Source organism: Callorhinchus milii, unplaced genomic scaffold (assembly GCF_018977255.1).
Source record: "Callorhinchus milii isolate IMCB2004 unplaced genomic scaffold, IMCB_Cmil_1.0 Scaffold11, whole genome shotgun sequence".
In the NCBI taxonomy this organism is placed as follows: Eukaryota; Metazoa; Chordata; class Chondrichthyes; order Chimaeriformes; family Callorhinchidae; genus Callorhinchus; species Callorhinchus milii.
This window is the reverse complement of record NW_024704752.1, coordinates 5,278,165-5,301,169: the sequence shown is the minus strand read 5'-3', so window position 1 is coordinate 5,301,169 and position 23,005 is coordinate 5,278,165. Positions and strand designations below refer to the sequence as shown.

General features: G+C 43.7%; 2 protein-coding genes across 6 annotated transcripts in view; one reads left to right on the top strand and one right to left on the bottom strand.

Moving 5' to 3' along the window:
* LOC103184467 (mediator complex subunit 12L) overlaps positions 1–23,005 on the bottom strand; it is a 160,316-nt gene that overhangs the window by 36,494 nt on the left and 100,817 nt on the right. For 4 of the 5 annotated variants that reach the window (XM_042339106.1, XM_042339109.1, XM_042339107.1 and 1 more), the window contains exons 17-23: positions 8,191–8,335; positions 7,373–7,491; positions 6,166–6,309; positions 5,241–5,404; positions 4,377–4,508; positions 1,966–2,193; positions 418–559 (exon numbers count right to left, since the gene is read on the bottom strand). In XM_042339106.1, coding sequence (XP_042195040.1) covers positions 418–559; positions 1,966–2,193; positions 4,377–4,508; positions 5,241–5,404; positions 6,166–6,309; positions 7,373–7,491; positions 8,191–8,335 — 1,074 coding nt within the window. The remainder of the gene's footprint in view (positions 1–417; positions 560–1,965; positions 2,194–4,376; positions 4,509–5,240; positions 5,405–6,165; positions 6,310–7,372; positions 7,492–8,190; positions 8,336–23,005) is intronic. The other variant, XM_042339108.1, reaches the window with a different exon arrangement.
* Positions 13,056–21,886, top strand: LOC103184463 (P2Y purinoceptor 12-like). The gene is made up of 2 exons (XM_007902470.2): positions 13,056–13,131; positions 20,728–21,886. The coding sequence occupies exon 2, from the start codon at positions 20,730–20,732 to the stop codon at positions 21,744–21,746; it is 1,017 nt and encodes a 338-aa protein (XP_007900661.1). The 5' UTR covers positions 13,056–13,131; positions 20,728–20,729; the 3' UTR covers positions 21,747–21,886.

The window sequence follows — 23,005 nt, the reverse complement described above, 5'->3', positions numbered from 1 at the left end:
TAAATTAACCCCCTCTCTGCTGATGTTTTTCATTTCTACTAACAGTGCATATAACAGTTTTGTTTAAAGTATGTCAAAGAAATACACAGTACAATACAAATTTACATTTATACAGCACCTTTCATATCGGGAGGCATGTCCTGGCTAGTAAACCTAAAGACAAAATTGGATCATTCACTCCATGGCTCTTTGTGAGACATTGCTGTGCGCAAATTGGCTGCTGAATTTGTCTAAAATATACACAGTCACTACACTTTACAGTATATCCTGTGAAGTGCTTTGAGACACCATCCTGATATGAAAGGAGTAATTGTTATTTTGAAAGAGATGAAAAGCAGAAACAGAAAAGGATCTGTGTTACAATGGAAAATGGGGGGGGAATCAAATCAGGCACGAAACAAGCCAATGTGAACTTACATCCACACTGCAGAGAAGATCATTGAAACCCCAGACATGGTTTGAGGAACAGCAAAGAGCCTTGAGAACACCAAGCCATTCTGAACTGAGTACGGTGCAGCATGCTGTCAGCTCAGCACAGAGGTTAGCTATGTCATTGATTCTGTAAAATGGGAAATAGGAGAGACACAGAAACACAAGAAGATGGTTACAATCGCCTAGAACAGGCATTTTGATTATCACTTCAGAAATTGTCTTTCTCTCTGAAGTATTCACAAGTGTCCTTAAACTCCACTTATTCTGGATTTCTCATCCTTTAAATTTCTTCAATCAGTCCAGTTGAATTTGTCAGTCAGTCACACTTTCATCTCTGAGTCAGAAGGATGTGAGTGTAAGCCCCACAGCTGGACTGTGAGTGTATGGTCTGGAGACTGACACTCCAGTGCAGTGCTGGGGGGAAGGGGTCCAATACAATTTTGAAGGTGCTGTCTTTTGGTTGTGAAGGGAGTTTCTCTCAGTGTTCTGGCCAACAATCCCTCACTAAAACTGATCACTCACTTTGTGGCTGTTTGTGCGACATTGCTGTGTGCAAATTAACTGCCGTATTAGCGTACAAAATGCAGTCAATATAATATAATAAATCATGTGAAGCGCTTTTTGGAGTCCTGTAGCTCAGTGGTTAGAGCACTCGCTTTGCAAGTGAGAGACCTGAGTTCAATTCCAGGCAGAGGGCGAAACCTTGGGCAAGTTTCCTTACTCCACACAGAGCCTAATAATAATCCCTCCAAAACCAAAAACAATAATAAATTGGTCATTTTCAATCTACGACTGTTTGTGGGACATTGCTGTGCACAATTGGCTGCCGCGTTCGCCCACAAATATACAGTCAATTCACTTTACAGTGTGTTCTGTGAAGCGTTTTGGGACGTCCTCCCGATGTGAAAAGCGCTATATCAAATGCAAGGATTATTATTATTATTATTATTTTGGGACATCACCCAGATGTGAAAGGCCATGTCAAATGTAAGGATTATTTTTATTATTATAGGTTTACTGTGTGTTTGAGGATAGAGGGCAAGGGATAGGGTGAAGGAAGGGCCTCAATCGCAGCCCACCAATACATTCCTACATTGTGAGGCTCTACCTCGAGCTCCACTGTTTATTGTGGACCAACTTCACCTCAAGCTACACAGTGAAACCAGTGCCTTGTGGCTCAAGCCGTGGAGCTGATCACTCTATCTGGGAACACAGGTGAACGGAGATCACGATGAGTAGCGTCCAGTTTACCCATTCGTGAACCGCTAGTTTTGCGTTAACCGTCACTCTGGCAGGTCGTAAACGTGTTTGATAACCGGGGACGACTCATTACGACCATGAAATGTAGCCACTCTGTGAACCTCACAAATCCGACAGCTCGTGAACACGCAGCATCTCAAGAACAGCTGGGAACTGAAATCCTTGGGGCAGCCACAGGCAACATCTAAACCGGGGGCTGCGCGCACTTCGCTGATGGGCTGAGCCCAACGAGCGCCACGGCTGAGGTTCCCTAAGGCAGGCCGGCTGGTCTACCTGTCTGTGTCCTGATGTCCCATGCACACATTCATGAGCGCGTTGCACACGAAGCTGTAGCGATTGGCTGCGTTGTCGCTCAGGATCTTGCCCAGCATGGAGTAGTTGATGTTATGGGCCGAGGGGTTTTCAATGAAGTCTAACATGAAGTCGGGATCCCACAGCAGGTTGGAGTTGGAGGGCTGAACGTTGCTGTAAATTGTCTGCTTCACCTTGGAACAGGCGCTACTGAGGGTAAGAAAACACATTGCGTTACTTTAAGCTTCCACACACCTTAATCTGATTTTACTTGAACGCAGCACATGTTGCAATGTGTGCACGGCTTGAAATCTTGCCTGGTCTTTGCGTGAGAGATCCCTCCGCTCAGCTAACATTGACCAGCTTATGTCGCCCAACCCACCCACTCCACCATCGTGGGATCAAGTTTTCAGTCATCCTGCCCCTGTTCTCTGGAACTCCATCCAAGTCCCTCTGTCTTGCCCCCTCTCTCCCTACATCCCCCTTAAAACCTACCTCTTCAATCATGATTCAACCACCTTCCCCCCTTAGTTTCCACTCCCCAACCCCCCCACCCACCCGCTACAGACACAGCCCCTTCCCCCCAGCTCACACTCAGGTCTGTGAAGCGTTGGAGACTGATGTGAAAGGCGCTATATAAATGTAAATTATTATTCAGCTGGAGATCTATGTCTAAGACATTGGCAACATTGTGTTTTACAATAAAATACACTCCATAAAAAAACAGATGGGTTCAAAATCCCAGCTTGTTTCCCAAACTTAATATTTGTCTTTCAGTTCACTGCAGTAATCCACGTGTGCAGCAATAGGACCTCACTTCACTTCCTAATGATAAACAGACATGCTTTCCCAGATGGTTCACTCTTGGGCAATAATGAAGTGATTTTATTTGCTGTAAACGTGGCTGCATAAAAAGAGATGTGTAGAGGTGGCACGGAGCCCAGCATCAGAGAGCAATGAATTCCCTCACAGTCTTCACTTTAATAATAATAATAATCCTTGCATTTGATATAGCGCTTTTCACGTCGGGAGGACGTCCCAAAGCGCTTCACAGAACACACTGTAAAGTGAATTGACTGTATATTTGTGGCCGAACGCGGCAGCCAATTGCGCACAGCAATCCCACAAACAGTCGTAGATTGAAAATGACCAATTTATTATTGTTTTTGGTTTTGGGGGGATTATTATTAGGCTCTGTGTGGAGTAAGGAAACTTGCCCAAGGTTTCGCCCTCTGCCTGGAATTGAACTCAGGTCTCTCGCTTTCAAAGCGAGTGCTCTAACCATTGAGCTACAGGACTCCACATAAAGTAGATCCTTGGGTGCAGCAAATCCTGAATCAACCAATAAACATGAACATTTTGTAAATTAGGCAGCATCTATGGAAAGAAGAAAATTAGTTAACATTTCAGGTCTATGACCTTTCGTCAGAAACTGACCAAACTGATCGTTTCTGTGCAGCTCAGGATGCGATGGTCCTGGCAGCAGAGGAAGGGAACAACAGGACGAGGTAGAGGTTGGAGGATTGGGCAGAGCACAATAAGACCAGCTTATTTTATTTCCATTCCATGGTTTTTTTTTTTAGCAGAGTACTGAAGATATTGTTTGAATATTTTATTGCAATGGTTTCAGAATGAAATAGCTAATCAATATATCACACCAATCCTAATAATGTATCAAATAAGATCACCTTCAATTTAAGATTGTGTGTGGAAAAGTCTGAAATTCAGCCTTGATTCCTCAAGATAATATAATGATAACAATAAACTTTCCATTTGATATAGCACCTTATCACTTCAGCAAAACGTCTCAAAGTGCTTCACAGGATATAATAATAATCCTTGCATTTGATATAGTGTCTTTTCACATCTTCGAGACGTCTCAAAGCTCTTCACAGAATATACTGTGAGTGAATCACACTGTGAGTATATTTTTGTGGGTGAAACACAGGAGCCATTTGCGCACAGCAGTGTTGCACAAACAGTCGTGGATTGAGTGACCAAATTATTATAAGTTTTATTTATTATTTGTTTGAAGGGATACGTCAATCAACAAACAACTGAGTTCCTTACTGCTAGGTAAACAGAGGTTTCGCCCAAATCCTCTCGTTTGCGAGGTGAGTGCTCTAATAAATATGCTACAGGACTACAGGACTAGATCTTACCAGCACAGGCCTGGATATAGAACTACCTCTAAAAATATATTGAGCTGAAACTGTATTGTACATCTGTAAACAAGATGGTTTATTTAAGGCAATGTCCTGCCTGATTTTAGCACTGCAATAAGTATTGAGAAGGTAATGACCACACGGCCATATTATTGCTGGGCAGCAACTGACTGATCTGCATGCTCGGTGTAGCTGAAGTGTGGACAATTTTGCAGATAAGTCGCTCACCTGAACAGGTCTCCAAATTTGATACGTAAGTGACTACAAGACACATAGAGGTCATACAAGTATGCCAGGATGCATCTCTCGGGAGAGGAGCACTCTGAAGGGTTCACAACATGTTTCACGACCCCGCACAGCCTGTGAGAGAGGAAAATAACATCAAATACAATTTACATTTATATCATGTCGGGAGGTCGTTTCAAAGCACTTCACACCGCAGGCTGGGTTACAGAGTGAAGAATGAAGCACAGCTGTTGTGTGAGAGCGTAATGAATAGCAGCAAAGCTCAAGGCACACAGGAAAATAAGTACAGGAGGAGGACATTCAGCCCATCAAGCCTGTTCCAACAGGTTACTAGTTCTTGGCAGAGCTATTTTTTAAAAATGTCCTGGCTTCCTGGCTAACCGTTAATTACCCGCTGCGTAAAGTAAAACTTACTGGTGTCTGTTCTTAAATTACTCTTCGCAACTCTAAACTTGTGTTGGTGTATCCGAAAGTATTGATCTGGTTTATTTTTTCAATCCCATTTAAACTTTTATAAGCCTCTTAGTCGCCTTTTCTCAAGACTGAAGACTGAAGACTTTAAGCTTGTCTAACTGTTGCTCACAGAGTGTGCGTTGAGATAACTGCTGGAGTATAACCAGCCAAACCACATTACTTGCCGCCTGGCAAGCTTCCTGCTGCCTGTCCAGCTGGGACCACCCTATCTGTTCGGGTTTGCAGGGTGAACAAGAGGCGAGTGGGGAAAATCCCTGTTCCCAGAAACTGCCTGCAATAGTCCAGGAGAGACTGGGATCGATAAACATGATGGAAATAACCTTGTGAGAAAAGCAGAGCACACACCAAAGAAATCAAAACACTGTTCCTCACCCTTCAAAAACCTGCGCTGTCTGGTCTGGGTTGAGCACGAGACAGGAATGGTAGTGTCTCAGGACAGCCACAATGCACAGACACAGACCCGTGGTGTAGCTCCCAGCCAGACTGGAGGACTTCAGCAAGAGTTCCGCTTCCACCACACTCAGTTCGTTCAGCAACTGAAAGAGTGCAGAAAGCAGAGAGGAAGGTGAGCGGGCGCAGGGTGCAAACAGCACAACCCCCTGAGAGCAATGTTTAGCGAGGGAAAGAGCAGCGCATTTCCAGGTGGAACAGGGAGTGATTCGATGCTTTTCATTATTATTTGAGGACCCAAACAGACAAAAAACAGCCATAGCAACAGCTACTATAAGATAGAAGGGAGCGTTTGATGCAGGAGAGTTTCACAAGGTCTAATACGATGTCACATCAGCCTCAGTTGATAGAGCGCTCATCTCTGGGTCAGAAGATTTAAGCCCCGCATCAGGGACTCATAGTCTAGGCTGACACTCCAGTGCAGTGCTGGGGAGAGCTGCATTGTCAGAGCTGCTGTTCTTTGGATGAGACGTAAAAGAGAAGAGTGGAAATGGGGAATCTGCTGAGGGAGAGCTAACAAACCAACAAGTTCCACCTGTAATAAAGCCTGGTCTTAAAATATAAAATCCTGTGGAGTTGTGGAAAATCCTTCAATCAGATTTCTAATGCAAGTTGTATTCTTTTTAAGAACAGCGGAAAACCGGCTTCTAAATTAAGGCTGGATTTACGAGTTTTCCACAATTCTGCTCACAGGTACTGACTGGAGAATAACAAGCGGAATGGAGCGTGCGCACAGCTGGAATAGCTGGCAGGGCATTCTTCAACTCAAGGAACGATTGTAAGAGGATGTCAAACCTACATTGTGTTTTCTGTATTCTGTGCTTACAGACTCTAGCACCACCCCTACCTGAATAGCAAAATCAATGAGACTATTGATGTTAAGAGCGAACTCCATCATGTCAAAAATCAGCTGGATGTGGTGAGCCAGAGGCAAGTGGTACGAGGTTCCTGAGGCGAAGCTCGTGATCTGCTCCAGGACATTACTGGATATCTGTAAGAAACAGCAAACAGTCTGAGAAGAGCTGCCTGCTCTGATCCGTGTGAGACTCTCATTACGCTGGATACCTCGGCTGATGTCAGCGCAGCCAGCTCATCGCATGCCTTGGAAGGGCAGACCAATCACTGGGGGCAGGGAATACAAGCACTAAGCTCCTGTTAAAACTGCAAACCAAAGCCCTAACGGGTAGGGCGGTTGTAGCTGGACAAGCAGCGGAAAAGCTTGCTAGACAGTGCTAACAATGACAAGCTATGTGGTTTAGCTGCTTAGACTCCAACAGTAGCCCAATGCATACTCTGTGGTTCCCAAGCCTTGGATCTTGCCAACCTGTGCCTAATACTCTCCAGAATTAGGTAAGCAGGATGTATCTCTCCAGGTAGAGAGTGCGCATTCCATTCCAACAAACTATCTCTGGGATTTCCATGTGGAGGTGGGATGCATAGAATTCTCAGTTTGGTTTGGATACTCTTAAGCACGGTGATGGGTTTCCACACGTGTCAGACATTCGGCTGACCAAACAAAATAGACACCCCGTGGCCTATTGATGTGCAATTACAGACTCTGCATGAGGATGGCAATGAGCTCCTGTGGATTGTCAGGCAGTTGTTACAGCACAATGGTCCGTGTTCATTTCAATAGCTAATCTTTGGCTTCAATTTGTAAACCACTTGTGCCACTTAAGCAACACTCACGTTGTGTGCACTTATCCTGACGTAAAATGACATTTCTGAATGCGAATGTGTGTGTGTGTCTGTGAGGGGCGGTGAGTGTGTGTGAGTATGGGCTGAGTGTTTGTATGTCTGTGGCCTGTGTGTGTGAGTGACTATGTGAGTGTGTGTGTAATCTCTGTATCGGAAAGAGACCGTCGCCATTTGGAGAGAGCTGTGCAAGAACCACAAGGCTTGATGAGAACAACCTCTCTCCAATTTGCCGATCGGAAGCAAATAAGACGAGGCAGGAAAGGATTGGGTTCAGTGTGGTGCGAGTGAAGAACGACCCCTAACAGTCACCGTCAGAGTGAGATCACACCGGGCAGGAATGCACGTCTGCTCCTTACCTGAGATGTTACCTGATGTTGATCAAAATATGAGAGTTGGTGCAGTTTGGCAAAAATGGTCTCGAGTGTTGGAAGAGTTTCCTGTCTACTCCTCTTTGACTTCTGTCCTTCGTCTCCAGCTACAGACAGAATAAAACATAATAATATAATAATCACAATCTTTATATTTGATATAGCACTTTGTCACATAGTTGAAACATAATTTACAGACGAACCATAGAAATTCGCAGGACAGAAAAAGGCCAGACGACTAATTTTGTCTCTGCTCCTCTTTTAAAGAGCGATCTTTTCAGTCTCATTTACCTGCCCCTTCCCCATACTTCTGTAGTTTACAATGTATGCAAAGTGTAGTGACTGTGTATTTGTAGGTGAACACATCTATCAATTTGTGCACAGCAATGTCCCACAAACAGCCTACAGATAAATGACCATTTTATTTTTATCTGGGTGATTGTTGGCCACGACACCAGGAGAAACTCTCTTTTCTTTACTAATAATGCCACAGGATCCATCTGATCAGGTACAGTCGGGTCCTTGATTTAACACCTCATCTGAAGGACATCACCTCTGATAATGCAGGGCTCCCCCAGCTGGAGAGTCAGCCTCAATCAGCTCAAAGTCGCAAGGCAAGACTTGAACCCTTAAACGTCTGACTCAAAAGTGAATGTGCTCCCAACTGAGCAGGGCTGACATCGGACACAGAATGCGGATAAACAGACAAGCAGACAAATGGCGGCAGATAAGCAAAGATCCTCTGTGTCGCTGAACAGATGTTTTATGTCTGGGTTTCAGGACAGAGAGCGCAGCGCAACACTCACTGGTTTCCGATGTGCTTTTCTTGTTCAGGATTTTCAGGATATCTTTGGTAATCTTCTTGAGCTGGTGCCTCGCCTCATCCCGCTGCTTCCCCACCCCATAAAGCAGGATCATCCGCTGGTTACACTCGTGGCTTGACGACTCGTCCTGCAATTAGGAACCAAAACGTCCACGACTCTTCAGTTAAACGATCCATCAGTTTACAGTAGATTAATACAAAGCCCAACATATAGTCCTCCTCCCACCACCATCATAACATAGTGGTCGGGTCTATAATATAAGACCCTGTGTTTGTGGCGATTAGCATTTCCTGGGTCACTATCATTAGGTCAACACTCACATCACTGAGCAACACAGTACCATATATAAATCGTCAGAAGGATGTCCCAAAGCCTTACAGACAGTCTGGGGCGGCAACTCTTGTGAGCATTTCCAGCGGTTGCTAGGGTTACCGCCAACATTGGGAAACCCTCTGTGCCTTCACCACGCCCAGGAAGTAGCAAGTGTTCATCGTGTATCCCCTTTACAAGTGAACCCACATAGTATAACTCATTCACATTGTAATAAGAAATTGCATTTGTATATCAACTTTAACATCACATCAAAAAAACAAATGATTAGAGACTAAAGTGAATGTTATGGAGATAAGGCTGGCAAGCTTTCCCACTGCTTGTCCAGCTAGGACCATCCTACTCATTAGGGCTTTGGCTTGCAGGGTTAGCAAGAGCTGAGTGGAAGGATTCCCAGCGCCCAGTGACTGGTCTACCCTCCAAATCCTATCGATGAGCCAGGCAGGCTGTGCTGCTACCTCGGTGTACTGCAAACCCACCAGGTTCAGGACTAGAAAGTATCATAGAGGGAGAGCTCGATTCCAACATTCCATTGCCAGGACCAACTCTGCCACAATTCCCCAGGGAGGATGGTCACTAGTTGGATTCTGACTTGAGCCCAGGGTTCGGGGATGGGAAGAGGTGAAATCTGCTGCTGCCTTCACCCCAGGCCTCTCTGATAGCTCAGTCAGTGACGGAGAGACACATTTGTGTATCGTTCAAATTATAGCCAGTAGTAGAGATCTCTTTACAATGTGAGCATTACAAAGATTAAGGGGGAGAAAGCGAAAGAGAGTGAGTGTGTGAGAGGGAGAATGAGTGAAAGTGAGAGAGGGGGAATGGGTATAGTGAGTGAGAGGGGTGTGTGCGTGCGGGGGGGGGTCACTACTCTCACCCCTATCGTTTCATTGATCGATGAAAGCGCAACTTTGTTGGACTTTGCCTCACTTCCCTAATAGTCTGAGGCAGCTTGGAATTGCTAACACAGCAAATTAGCAAATGAACAAACATTCCTCTTGCAGAATCAGATAATGTCGGGTTTGGTTTAAAAGGATCGGAAAATCATACAATCGTACAAAATTATACAATGTGATTTTCTTCCCCTGGGTGGAAACCAGGAGAATGAATGGGCATCTCGCTGCACCATGGCTCTATCTATCTGACACTGTAAACCTGACTCCTTCACTTAAAATAATCCTCCTTATAATCCTTTGCATAAGCCTCAAACAATCTCAAAGCACTTCAGAGGGAATTGTTGCCAAATGCAACGACTGGTTTATATGCAGCATGGCAGCCGATTTGCTCACAGCAATGTCCCACAAACAGCAATCATGTGAATGTCCAACTTATTTGGGGGATTGTTGGCCAGAACACTGGGAGAGAAAAACACCCTTCTCTTTTCGAATCGTGGCATGAGAGCTTTGATGTCCACCTGAACAGGTAGAAGGAACCTCAGTTTACAGTCTCATCCTAAACTCCCTTCTCTTTATGAATAATGTCATGGGCTCTTAAATTTCCACCTCTATATAGTGCTTCCCCCATTACTGCGTTGGAGTGTCAGCTTCCACTGTGAGTTCAAAGTCCTGCCAGAAAAAGTAAACTACAGAAAATATTTTACACCAAGGCACTCAGCCCAATGGTACCTGAGGAGGTCTGAAGAACTAACAAGGACTGCAGTGTCTATTGGCATTCCGATAAACTGGGTTTGATTAAATAATAATAAAAATAATTATTACATTTGATACATTATCAAGAGCATCTCAAAGCACTTCACTAAGTTTCTGTGAAGTGCAGGGACTGTGTATTTTGTGGGCAGACTCAGCAACCAATTTGCACACTGATATCCCACAAACAGCCATGGAGTGAATAATCAGTTGTATCTGGATGATGGTTGACCAGGACATGGGGAGAGAGAAACTCCTTTCTCTTTGGAATAGTGCCACAGGATCTTTAACATATGACCAGGGAGGTGGGACCTTGATTGAAACAGCACTGTTGACAGTGCAGTGCTGCACTGGAGTGTCAGGAGCTCAAAGACCCAACTCGGTAAAGTGATAACATTCTGACCCAGATAAAACAATGCTATCCACTGAGCTACATGTATAACACTATAACAATAAATCATATCAAGGCTCTCCACAGATAGAACATTGAATGGCCTGAACAAGGAACCTGGTATTTTTCCTCTACACAGCGCATGTAAAAGGGTCTGGATAGGCTCGACTTTTCCAGAGAAGTTATAGTAACTGAGTTTGAATGACATAGGAGCACTGTATTATTTCCCAGTATTAATTAATTAACCAGTAACTCAATAACTTTCAGGCATCATATCCCAATACGAACTCAGAAAAGACAGCATCTGGAGGACTGGCAAATATTAACCATAACAACTGCTGTTGGCAATAAAGAGCTTCAGACACCACCTGACCACTTGACTGTTGTTACTGCTGTGGACGCTGCAAACCCATCAAGGGCTTTACTCCAGCTTCACTCTCACTGCTGTGTGATGCGCCCAGACCCTTTGATGAGATCGCTGCCTTGCAATCACTCCGAGGTATCATTTAATTTCTATTTCTCAAAGTTAAGAAGACGAGCCCATGATGGAGGATAAAAGGGAATTGGATAAATACTTGTGGCAAAGTAATATTATGGGATGTAGGAAAGAGCAGGGATTGGGATTAGAGTAGACAGCTCCAGTGGGAGAGCGAGCACCAGCACAGACACGATGGGAAGAGACCAGGGAACGGGATTAGAGTAGAGAGCTCCAGTGGAGCGAGCACCAGCATTGCACGGTACTAGCAAGAGCTTCTTCTGTGCCAAGCACAGAAATCTTCTACCATTTACCAATTTGATTAACAAAAGTAATCTAGTAGGAACTAAAAAGAGTGGCTGACACCAAATGGCAAGGTGGTGGTGATCTGGGCCTCCAGAGGAATAGTCGAGGCAGGAGATGATGAAAGCGTGGATGAGAGTTTCGACTGCAATGGGAGTGAGACAGTTTTGTGGTGTATGTTATAATAATAATAATAATCCTTGAATTTGATATAGCGCTTTTCACGTCGGGAGGACGTCCCAAAGCGCTTCACAGAATACACTGTAAAGTGAATTGACTGTATATTTGTGGGCGAACGCGGCAGCCAATTGCGCACAGCAATGTCCCACAAACAGTCGTAGATTGAAAATGACCAATTTATTATTGTTTTTGGTTTTGGAGGGATTATTATTACTCTGTGTGGAGTAAGGAAACTTGCCCAAGGTTTCGCCCTGCCTGGAATTGAACTCAGGTCTCTCGCTTGCAAAGCGAGTGCTCTAACCACTGAGCTACAGGTCTCCACTCCAATGTTAATTCACAACTTACAAGGAGGACACAGGGTATGGGAAAGGAACTGTTCTTAAAAGAGTAGCACAGATACAATGGGCCAAATAGCCTTTTCTGTGCTGTAAATGTCGGTGGTTTTATGGAAAAACTGGGCCTGATTGCACAATTAACACTCTCCACAATGTGTGTCTGACCCAGGATGTATGTTGTGAAGATGACAGAGCAATATTTGCTGACTGATTGAGGAAGTATCAGTTTACCAGATGTTATCATGAGAAATACAAACAGAAAGCCCATAGCCTACAATCTATATTGTGCTGGGGAAATCATGTAGCAAAACACAGCAAATACATCATGGCAGGTTGTAAAAGGGTATTTTCCAGCAGTAGAAATGCTAAATAGCAAATGAATATAATTTGCCTTCTCCGTTACATTCAATGAAAATCATAACGAAGATAGGTACCTGCTACAATGGGCCAAATAGCCTTCTTTTGTGCTGTAAATGTTACGGAAGAACTGAAGTCGTTGCTTAACTAACAATCTCTAAAAATTATCCGCAGAGCGAGGGCTCAAATCTACGCTTGTCAGATGTCTAATGATCAACTATTGACTCTCCTGGGGAAGGTAAGCAACTTTTCTTTAGGGCTGTGTCAGTAGATTGGGATTCCCATGCGGCAGTCTCGGTGGTCTCGCCTGAATTAAGGCAGATCCTCAGTATTCCAGGACATTATTGATGATGGAGCAGTGTTATCAATGGCAAGTTGGTTAAACTCCAGCAATACCTTAACACACACTCTGGGATCCCTCAGCATTGGCTCTTGCCAACCTATACCTAAACTTTCTGAGATTACGTAAACAGGGTTTGTCCCTCTGATCTACATACCAGACAAATGGAGACCAGATACATGTTCAATTCCAGTTTGGTTTGGGGACTATTAAGCACAATGACAGGGTTTCCATTTGTATAAGACACTCAAGCCACAAAAAATCTGACAAACAACCACCACTCCTGACACAATAATTGGGAAGCGTTGAGCTGTCTCCACGTGACAAGGCACTTGTAAACATTATAAGAGATTCCTTTGCATAAAAAGAAAAGTATCAGAAAACTAAAGGTTAGTCACCACTGAACAAAATAGACAGGAAACAAAACCGGAAGTAGAGTAAAGACTTTGCTCACTGAAAAACTATATAAATGTCTGAGTCTCACTTCAGCATGTGAAGCTCAAACTGCTTCTTAATCTCATCCTTGTCACCAGAGAATCCCATCCTTTTGAGGAACACCACCAGAGCAGGTAAAGATCCTTTTACAATCTCGGACTGGCAAAGTAAATTGGTAATGTGTCAGCAGATTCACTGTGGATTGCAGGATGTTCCAAATGTGTTGAGTGAGGGAATATTATATTCACTCCCCTTCTGAGTACTTTTATTTTGAAATGAACAGGGTTACAGAGCGAATGATCAGTGACAGATTTCCTGACAATAATAATCCTTGCATTTGATATGGCACCTTATCACATTGTTGAGACATCTCAAAATGTTTCACAGAATATTTTTGTGGGAGGAACACAACAGCCAATTGTTCCACAAACAGTCATGGATTGAGTGACCAAATATTTTTAGAGGGATTATTACCACCTGGAAGTACTCCGCCAAACAACTAACAATCAGATCCTAAGCTAGGTGGGAAAGCATGCTGTGAGGAGGACACAAGGAGAATGCAAAGGGATATAGACAGGTTAAGTGAGTGGGCAAGAAGGTGGCAGATGGAGTATAATGTGGGGAAGAGTGAAGTTATTCACCAAGGTAGAAAAAATAGAAAAGCAGATTATTTTCTAGAGGGGGAGAGACTAGGTAGTGTTAGTATTCAGAGGTATTTAGGTGTCTTTGTATACCAATCACAAAAAGTTGGTATGCAGGTACAGCAAGCAACTAGAAAGGCTAATAATAATAATAACCTTGATCCCAGCTCTGGTCTGAAATGCTGTACACTGTCCAGCTCCTTGGGATGTCCTCCCGAAGTGAAAGTCGCTATACAAATGTAATATTCTTGTTGTTGTTAGCGTTTATTGCAAAAAGGTTAGAGTACAAGAGTCGGGAGGTCTTGCTGCAATTGTATAGGGCCTTGGTGAGACTGCATCTAGAATATTTTGTGCAGTTTTGGTCTCCTTATCTAAGAAAGGATACACTCACCTTAGAGGGGGTGCAACGAACGTTCACTAGTTTGGTTCCTGGGGTGAGGGGGTTGACGTATGAGGATAGGTTGAGTAAACTAGGCCTATATTCTCTAAATTATACAAGAATTAGAGGTGATCTTATAGAAGCCTATAAGATTCTTAAGGGACTTGACAGGGTAGATATTGTGAGACTGTTTCCCCTAGTTGGAGGATCTTAAGCTAGGGGTCATAGGCTCAGGATTAAAGGTCAGCCTTTTAGAACTGAGTTGAGAAAACATTTCTTCACTCAGAGTGTAGTGAATTTATGGAATTCTCTACTCCAGAAGGCTGTGGGTGCTCAGTCATTGAACTATTCAAGACTGAGATCAATAGATTTTTAAAAACTAAAGGGATTGAGGGATATGGGGATAGGGCAGGTAAATGGAATTAGGTTAGAAGATTAGCCATGATTTTATTAAATGGTGGGGCAGGCTCAAGGGGCCAAATGGCCTAATCCTGCTCCTATTTGTTATGTTCTTAACTACTGCTAGGGAAAGAGACATGTGAAGTAAGGAAACATGCCTAAGGTTTCTCTCTGCTCGGGTAATCAAACCCAGGTCCTCTCGCTTGTGAGGCGAGCGCGCTAAACAAAATGCTATGGGACTCCACAATGCAGTGCTGGCAGAATTTCTAGAGTGCAGGCTCCATCCATTCATTCATTCATTTATTCATTCATTCATAATTTCAGCTCAATGCCTAACACCACATCAGTAATATTACTGACAGTGACAGAGTGGTTTAGACACCTTACACCGCTCGTCTGAGATCAGGGTATAGCTCGGCATCAGAATGGCACAACTCCCACACAATGTGGCTTTTCACTCTGACTAATACAGTAACATTTAAATTCAATGCATGGTAGATTAAGAGATATTTTTCTTAGAAATTTACTGTGTCCAATTATGTGTTTAATCCTCCCCCCGCGCTGGCATACTCCCTCTGCTCCCAGAGGGCCTCCCCCTGCGGTGAATTTCATAAGTGCTTGTTTCCCTGTTACACCAGGTGCAAAGAAACATTTGTGTGAGCTTTCGCAGCGAGTGTCAGCAGGTCCTTTGACTGTGGAAGGCATCACTGTGGAGCCCAGATACTGGAAGCTCGTCCAGCAATATTGGGGCAAAATCATGTGGGGGAGGGGGAAGGGGGCATTAGGCACACCAGTGTTTGTTAAATGGTGAAAATGCTCTGAGACGCTAGCCTGCATGAGGGCTGCTAAATAAATGCAAGTTGGTGTTGTGATTGTTGAGTCGTCGGGGTATTAGGGTCACCTTGAGGTGCTGTGAGGCCATGGAAGGATTTCAATGTGATAAGAAAGACCTTGATGTGTGGAGTCCTGTAGCTCAGTGGTCAGAGCATTCATGCAAGCGAGAGGACCTGGATTCGATTCCAGGGTAGAGAAACGTTGGCCAAGTTTCTTTACTCCACATGACTCTGTTTACCTAGCGGTAAGTAGGAACCTAGTTCTTAGTCAATTGGCGGATCGCTTTTCCAGGGGTGATAATCCCTTAAAAATAAATGTGGTCACTTAATCCACGACTGTTTGTGGGACACTGCTGTGTGCAACTGGCTGCTCGTTTTCATCCACAGTCAATTCACTTTACAGTATAGTCTGTGAACCGCTTTGAGAAGTCTAGAAGTCTAGTCATATTAAATGCAAGGATTATTATTATTATTGAATTCGGCAGCAAAATGGAGAGCTCTTTAAGAGAGCCAACTCTGGCATGACAGGTCAAACATAATAATAATAATCCTTATATTTGATATAGCATCTTTCATGTCGGGAAGACTTCTCAAAACACTTCACAGGATATACTGTGGAGTGCATTGACTGTGTTAAATATTGTATTAAATATATTAAAAATATTTAAAAATATATAAAAATATTAAAATATCACAAATGCGGCAGCCAATTTGCCCACAGCAATGTCCCACAAACACCATGGAAGTGAATGACCGATTTTATTGGTAGGCTTATCGGCCAGGACACCGGCGAGAAACTCCTTTCTCTTTTAGAATAGTGGTGTAGGATCTTTAATATCCACCTGAAAAGAGCACTGACTGGAGTGTCAGCATAGATTATTAGCTCAAAGTGCCCGACGTACGGCTTGAAATGGCTACCTACTGTCCTGCAAATGGCTGTATGGTCGGAAAACAAACTAGCGATATTAGATCACTGGTAGACACAGGGCTGGTCTGAAATAAGGCACCAACAGCAGCACCTTCTGGCATGAAAAATAAAGACATTGCCTTCAGTTTAAATTTCTCAACTCAAAGCTAGATGGCACCATTGGAAAGTGTTCTGATATAAAATGGTGCACCAGATGGCATATGTAATGGCAGTTACATAAAATCCTTTGCTCACTCACACCCTTAGTTTCTTCCCCGCCTCCACCGCCCCACTCCCCACCCACCATGACCGATAGACCTCCTGACTCTTACTTACGCATTTCGTTATCAGCCAAAGGAAATTACCTTCAAAAATGGCATTGCAAAACGTTCAAGTAATTACCGTCATGTGAAGTTACTGAGTGTTTTTAGGCGAAGATGGCAGCAATGTTGCTCAGAGCGAGAGCCTACAATCAGCTAGGAAGGACCCATTTATCTGGAGAATTGTTTGCAAACCACCAAATCTGCTCTGTATAATAATAATCCTTGCATTTGATATAGCGCTTTTCACATCTGGAGGACGTCCCAAAGCTCTTCACAGAACACACTGTAAAGTGAATTGACTGTATATTTGTGGGCGAACGCGGCAGCCAATTGCGCACAGCAATGTCCCACAAACAGTCGTAGATTGAAAATGACCAATTTTTATTATTGTTTTTGGTTTTTGAGGGATTATTATTAGGCGTGTGGAGTAAGGAAACTTGCCCAAGGTTTCGACCTGCCTGGAATTGAACTCAGATATTTTGCTTGCAAAGCGAGTGCTCTAACCACTGAGCTATAGGACTCCACGAGTATCTTTTCCTATGCCACAATTTAGCTGACCCTGGTTTACAAAATCTCCGTATTTGATTTGACATTGAACTATTTGAAGGCGCTTCACAGGGAATTCAGGTAAAGTGCGCCACTTTATAGGTAACCAATTTGCGCATAACCATGCAGTGAACGAACAATTTATCTTAAGGCTCATCAGCCAGGTCACTGTGAAATTCCCTATTTCTTTTCGAATAGCACCAAGGCATTTTTAAAGTCTACCTGAACCTTAGGTAACGTTCCTTACTTAACACGCCCCTGTTTGTCTAACAATAGGTAGGAACCCAGTTGTTAGTCAATTGGCAGATCGCTTTCCTGAGGTAATAATGCCTTAATGTGGTCACTCAATCCACGACTAGTTTGTGTGACACTGCTGCCACATTTCACCCCAAAAACTACAGTCAACTTTCCCATAAGTTCTGTGGAGTGCTTTGAGACGTCTCAACGATGTGATAAGGTGTTATATCAAATGCAAAGATCATTATTATTAGACACAACCTCCGATTAATGTCTCATCTGAAGGACATAGCTTTGCCTTAGTATTGCACTGGAGTGTCAGTCTGCCTTAACTATGAACTCAAAGACACGAGATGGGGTTTGAACCCACAACTTTTCCAGACACCAGGCTGACACACAATAAAAAAGCAGGGCAGTACCACAATACTATAAATATTCCCAGTTGCAGAACTAGCTTCTCTCCAGAAGAAACTGAGTCATTTAGTTTTCTGCTTTGCTGAAATCAGCTTTGAGAGCACAAGTGGACCTTCCCAGCAATCACACAGACTCGCAGCGTTTCCGGCACCGAGCTGCAAAGATTTAAACCAGGCTGGGTGTTGCTGTGCTTCTGGTTGTGACTGTGTTCTCCTTGCTTACCAACTACCCTGTCTTTGAGAGCAGAAGGGGTTCAGCTCCATGGATCAGATTCTCTATAATTGGACCATAGTAAAACAGAACATAGTTTAGGACAGCCCAGAATGAGGCCATTCGCCCAGCACAGCTGTGCCAGCTCTCTAATTAACTCCATTTAGTCCCACTGCCCACCCTTTTATATGAAGTCCATTCTTGTCCAACTCTCTTTTCAAAACTAATTGTGGATTCTACTTACACCACCTGCCACCCCTACCCTACACCCTACATCCTGCCCCCACACCACCCCAGCACCCGATTTCCCCTACTAGTTGTCTTGGGGCGTCCTCCCGGCATGAAAGGCAGATGTAATTTTGTTGTTGTCAATCTAAATGTCGCTGCTCTCTCACCCCAGTTAAAGGTAATGAATTAAAGGAATAAATTATTAATGATAAAGTTCTTGAGACTATAATCCGTGACAAAATACATTTTCACTTAGAAAAATATGGGTTAATAAAGGACAGCCGACATGGATTTGTTAAAGGCAAATCATGTCTAACAAACCTGATAGTTTTTTGCTGAAGTAATGAAGAGGGTGGATGAAGGTAGTGCAGTTGATGTCGTTTATATAGATTTTCAAAAGGCGTATGATAAAGTGCCACATAAGAGACCTGTAAGCAAAATAGAAGCCCACAGTATTAAAGGGACAGTGGCAGCATAGATACAGAACTGGCTGGGAGACAGAAAGCAGAGAGTAATGGTGAACAGTTGTTTTTCTGACTGGAGGGAAGTGTGCAGTGGTGACCCCAGGGGTCAGTATTGGGACCACTGCTGTTTTTGATCTATATAAATGACCTGGACTTGGGTATAGGGAGTACAATTTCCAAGCTTGCAGATGATACTAAGCTAGGAAAAGGAGTAAACAGTGAGGAGGACAATAGCAGACTGCAAGAGGACATAGACAGGCTGGTAAAATGGGCAGACACGTGGCAGATGAAGTTTAATGTGGATAAATGCGAAGTGATGCATTTCGGGTGGAAGAATGAGGAGAGGCAATATAAGCTGATGGTACAATCTTAAAGGGGGTGAAGGAATAGAGAGACCTAGGGGTTCATATAAGTAAATCTTTGAAGATGGCAGGAAGATAAAACTGTTAAAAAAAGCATACGGGATACTAGGCTTTATAAATAGGGGCATAGAATACAAAGGTTCAGGAAGTTATGATAAACCTTTATAAAACACTGGTTAGTCCTCAGCTAGAGTATTCATATCCGGGCACCACACTTTGGAAAGGATGTCAAGGCATTGGAGTGGGTGCAAAGGAGAATTACTGGTACCAGGAATGAGAGACAGTTATCAGGAGAGGCTAGAGAAGCTGGGATTATTCTCCTTGGAGCAGAGAAGGTTAAGAATGAAACCTAATAGAAGTTTTCAAAATTATGATTCGATAGGGTGAACAAAGAGAAACTATTTCCACTGGCGGGTGGGTCGGTAACCCGAGGACACTGATTTAAAATAGTTGTTAAAAGAAGGGGAGGAGAAATGTTTTCACACAGCGAATTGTTTGGATCTGGAATGCAATACCTGAAAGGGTAGTGGAAGACGATTCGATAACAACTTTTAAGAGAGAAGTAGAAAATTATTTGGGGAGGACAAGTTTGCAGGGCTATGTGGGGAGCAAGGGGAGTGGAATTGAATTGGATAGCTCTTTTCAAAAAGCCGGCACAGACACGATGGGCCAAATGGCCTCCTTCTGTGCTATATAATTCTATGATTCTACGATCACTTGAAAGACTGTTAACAATAATGCATTTTCTATTGTTTCACATGAACGATTCCCTTCAGTTGATTTGATTTTTTCATTTCATTAATAAATGACATAAGCCCAATCAGAGGAATCACAGTATTGTAGTCACAAAGGGCATTAGTAAGGGAACTTTCTATTCACAGTACACTCATCACTTTCAGAATTACTGCAGTTATCAATGTTTCATTTCATTCCCTTAGCTTACTTCCCTCTTTATATCTTTCTATGATGGGTAAAAAAAGCACTAATGCAAGGAAGTATTCCGATTCCGTTCCGATTGACTCTGCAAGCCAAAGCCCTAATGAGAAGCGTGGTTCTAGCTGGTCAAGCAGCAGGAAAGCTTGCCAGGCAGTGCTCTCAATGGCAAACTATGTGGTTTTAGCTGGTTAGGCTCCAAGTTACTACAAACCACACTCTGGTGCTGGCTCTTGTCAACCTCCACCTGCGGAATTAGGTAAGCAGGATGCATCCCTCCAGAAAGAGAATGCACATTCCATTCCAATAAATAACTTTGGAATTTCCATGCATAGGTCGGATGCAAGGAACAATGTTTGGTTTGGATACATGGTGATAGGCTTCCGCATGTGTCAAACGCCTGGCTAAAATAAAATAAAATAAAAAACCTCACACAGCCAATTTGGCTCTCTCGATGGGTAATGGCAAACATCCCATCCAGAATTGATCACTTCATATAAATGTCTATAACTTTGAAAGTACTTCACGAGATATACTTTAAAGTCTCGTAACCAAGTATTTGTAAGCGAACGCAACTGCCAATTTGCACACACCTATGTCACATACACAGTCATGAAGTGAATGACCAATTTTATCTTCAGAGATTGTTGGCCAGGACACCTTCTCTTTTTAAATAGTGCCATGGGGATCTTTAACGTTCATTTGAACAGGGAGACGGGTCCTTAGTTTAATGTCCCATTTGAAGGACAACACCCATCTCCAGTTTGCTGAGAACAGGATATCAGCAGACAAGGCAGACGGAACACAACACAATACAAACGCTTAGTCTGTGGCTTTTCTCTTTGCTAATATAGAAATGGCTATAGCTGGAACAGGAAGTCCACTGAACTATTCAAACTTCACAGAGAAAGACAGCTGCAACGCAGACCGCCAAGTCAGCCAAGTGGTGTTCTCAGTCCTCTACTCCGTCCTCTTCATCGCTGGCATCACGATGAATAGCCTGGCAGTATGGGTCTTCTTCCAAATCCCGAGTAAGTCCAACTTCATTGTCTACCTAAAGAACACAGTGGTAGCCGACTTGCTCATGACCCTGACGTTCCCGTTTAAAATCATCATCGAGTCAAGCTTCCGAACACCAACCCTCCAGTTCATTGTCTGCCAGATCACTTCCGTCAGCTTCTACTTCACCATGTACATCAGCATCATGTTCCTGGGGCTGATCAGCGCCGATCGCTACCAGAAGGCGGCCAGGCCTTTCGGGAGCTCAGCCAAGTGCAGGCCCCGCTCGGCAAAAATCTGCTCCGTGGCCGTGTGGCTCGTCATGTTCCTGCTCTCGTTGCCCAACATGGTGCTGATCAAAGGTAGCAGCATGCCCAAGAACCAACGCAAGTGCTCCTCCCTCAAGACAGACATGGGGCTAAAATGGCATGAGATTGTCACCTTTGTCTGCCAGGTCATCTTTTGGTGCAATCTGGCCATTATCGTTGGCAGCTATCTGCTGATCTCTCGGGAGCTTTACAAGTCCTACCAAAGAACGCGAGGCAGCTCCAGCCAAGCCAACAGACAGGTGAACTTCAATGTCTTTATCGTACTTGGGGTGTTTTTTGTCTGTTTTGTGCCTTTTCACTTTGCCAGAATCCCGTACACACTCAGCCAAACGAGAGGCGCCTTTGACTGCACCACGCAAATCGCCCTTTACTACACGAAGGAGAGCACCCTGTGTCTAGCGGCGTTTAATGCCTGCCTCGACCCCTTCATTTACTTCTTCCTGTGTCGCTCCTTCAGGAACACCTTATTCGAAAAGCTGAACATCCACGTGCAAAGACTGCGCCAAAGAGGCGAAATGTCAACAAGCAATGAGATCGCACTTTAACCTCTCTACCTGTTGTTGATAATTACCAAACAGCCCCATCTTTCTCGCTCGTTCATGTAAACAGACTCGTAGCAGTTTTAGAAAATAACAAAGTTGTACCTTTTTTGTAAATAAATTAACCAGCTTTTTTGACAGTAAAACCTTGCCTGGACCTTCATTCATGCACTCTGACACACACAATAAGCCTTGCCTTTTTATAGCATTCATCACATTGAAAAATTCCACCACCTCCTAGCCTGTGACACAATTTTGTCTTAAAGTTTAAGATCAATACCGATATTGGGATTAAAGGATCGCGATATCAGTTTGGAGGAAGAAGACCCTTTGACCCAACTGATCGCATCTCTCCAGCATCCTCATCGAGCTGCTTTTTAAATTAGTCCAGTGTCCTGGCCTTAATCACCCTTCCTGGCAAACTGTTCCACTCATTAATTACCCTCTGTGTGAAGAAAAACTCCCTGGTGTCTGTCCTGAAATTAACCTTTACAACTCTAAACCTGTGTCCTCTTGTCTTGGTGCATTCCTAAAGTATCGATCTGGATTTACTTTTTCAATCCCATTTAACATTTTATAAACGTGCATAAATTCCCACTGACTAGTCTTCTCTCAAGACCGAGTCCCTTCCCTCACTGTGTAGGTTCACATGTGAAGAATTCAAGCACTGATTTTTTTTGGCGCTTATCACACCTATCACCATTCTTAAGAGTCTCCAAACCAAGCCAATAATAATAATTCTTGCCTTTGATATAGCGCCTTATCACAACTTCTAGACGTCTGACTGTATATTTTTGTGGGCGAAACAATGATTACATATGGAAACTTCCTATGGAGGCATTGTCTCTGCCTGGAAGGATGCACCCTGATCACTTCATCCTGGATAGTATGAGGCATAGGTTAGGTTGGCAAGAGGCAAGGTCGAGAGCACCCTAGTCTGGGCAACTCATTGCTGCCCCACCCCACTCAACCCCCACTGCTTTCAAAACTCTTTGGCCAGGCCTGCAGTCATCTGCCTCCTACCCATCTCCCACTCCAAATCTGATAAGCGTTTTAAGATGTTTAACCAGGTGGGAGGCACTGTATAAGTGTTGCACTTACCGCCCAAGCTAAAGGACTTGGGTTCGATACCCGAGCGAGGCAAAACTTTAGGCAAGTTTCCTTACTCCACATGCCTCTGTTTACCTAGCAGGAAGTAGCAATCTGGTTGTTAGTCGATTAGCGGATTGCTTTCCGGGGGCAATAATTCCTAAAAATTCACGAAA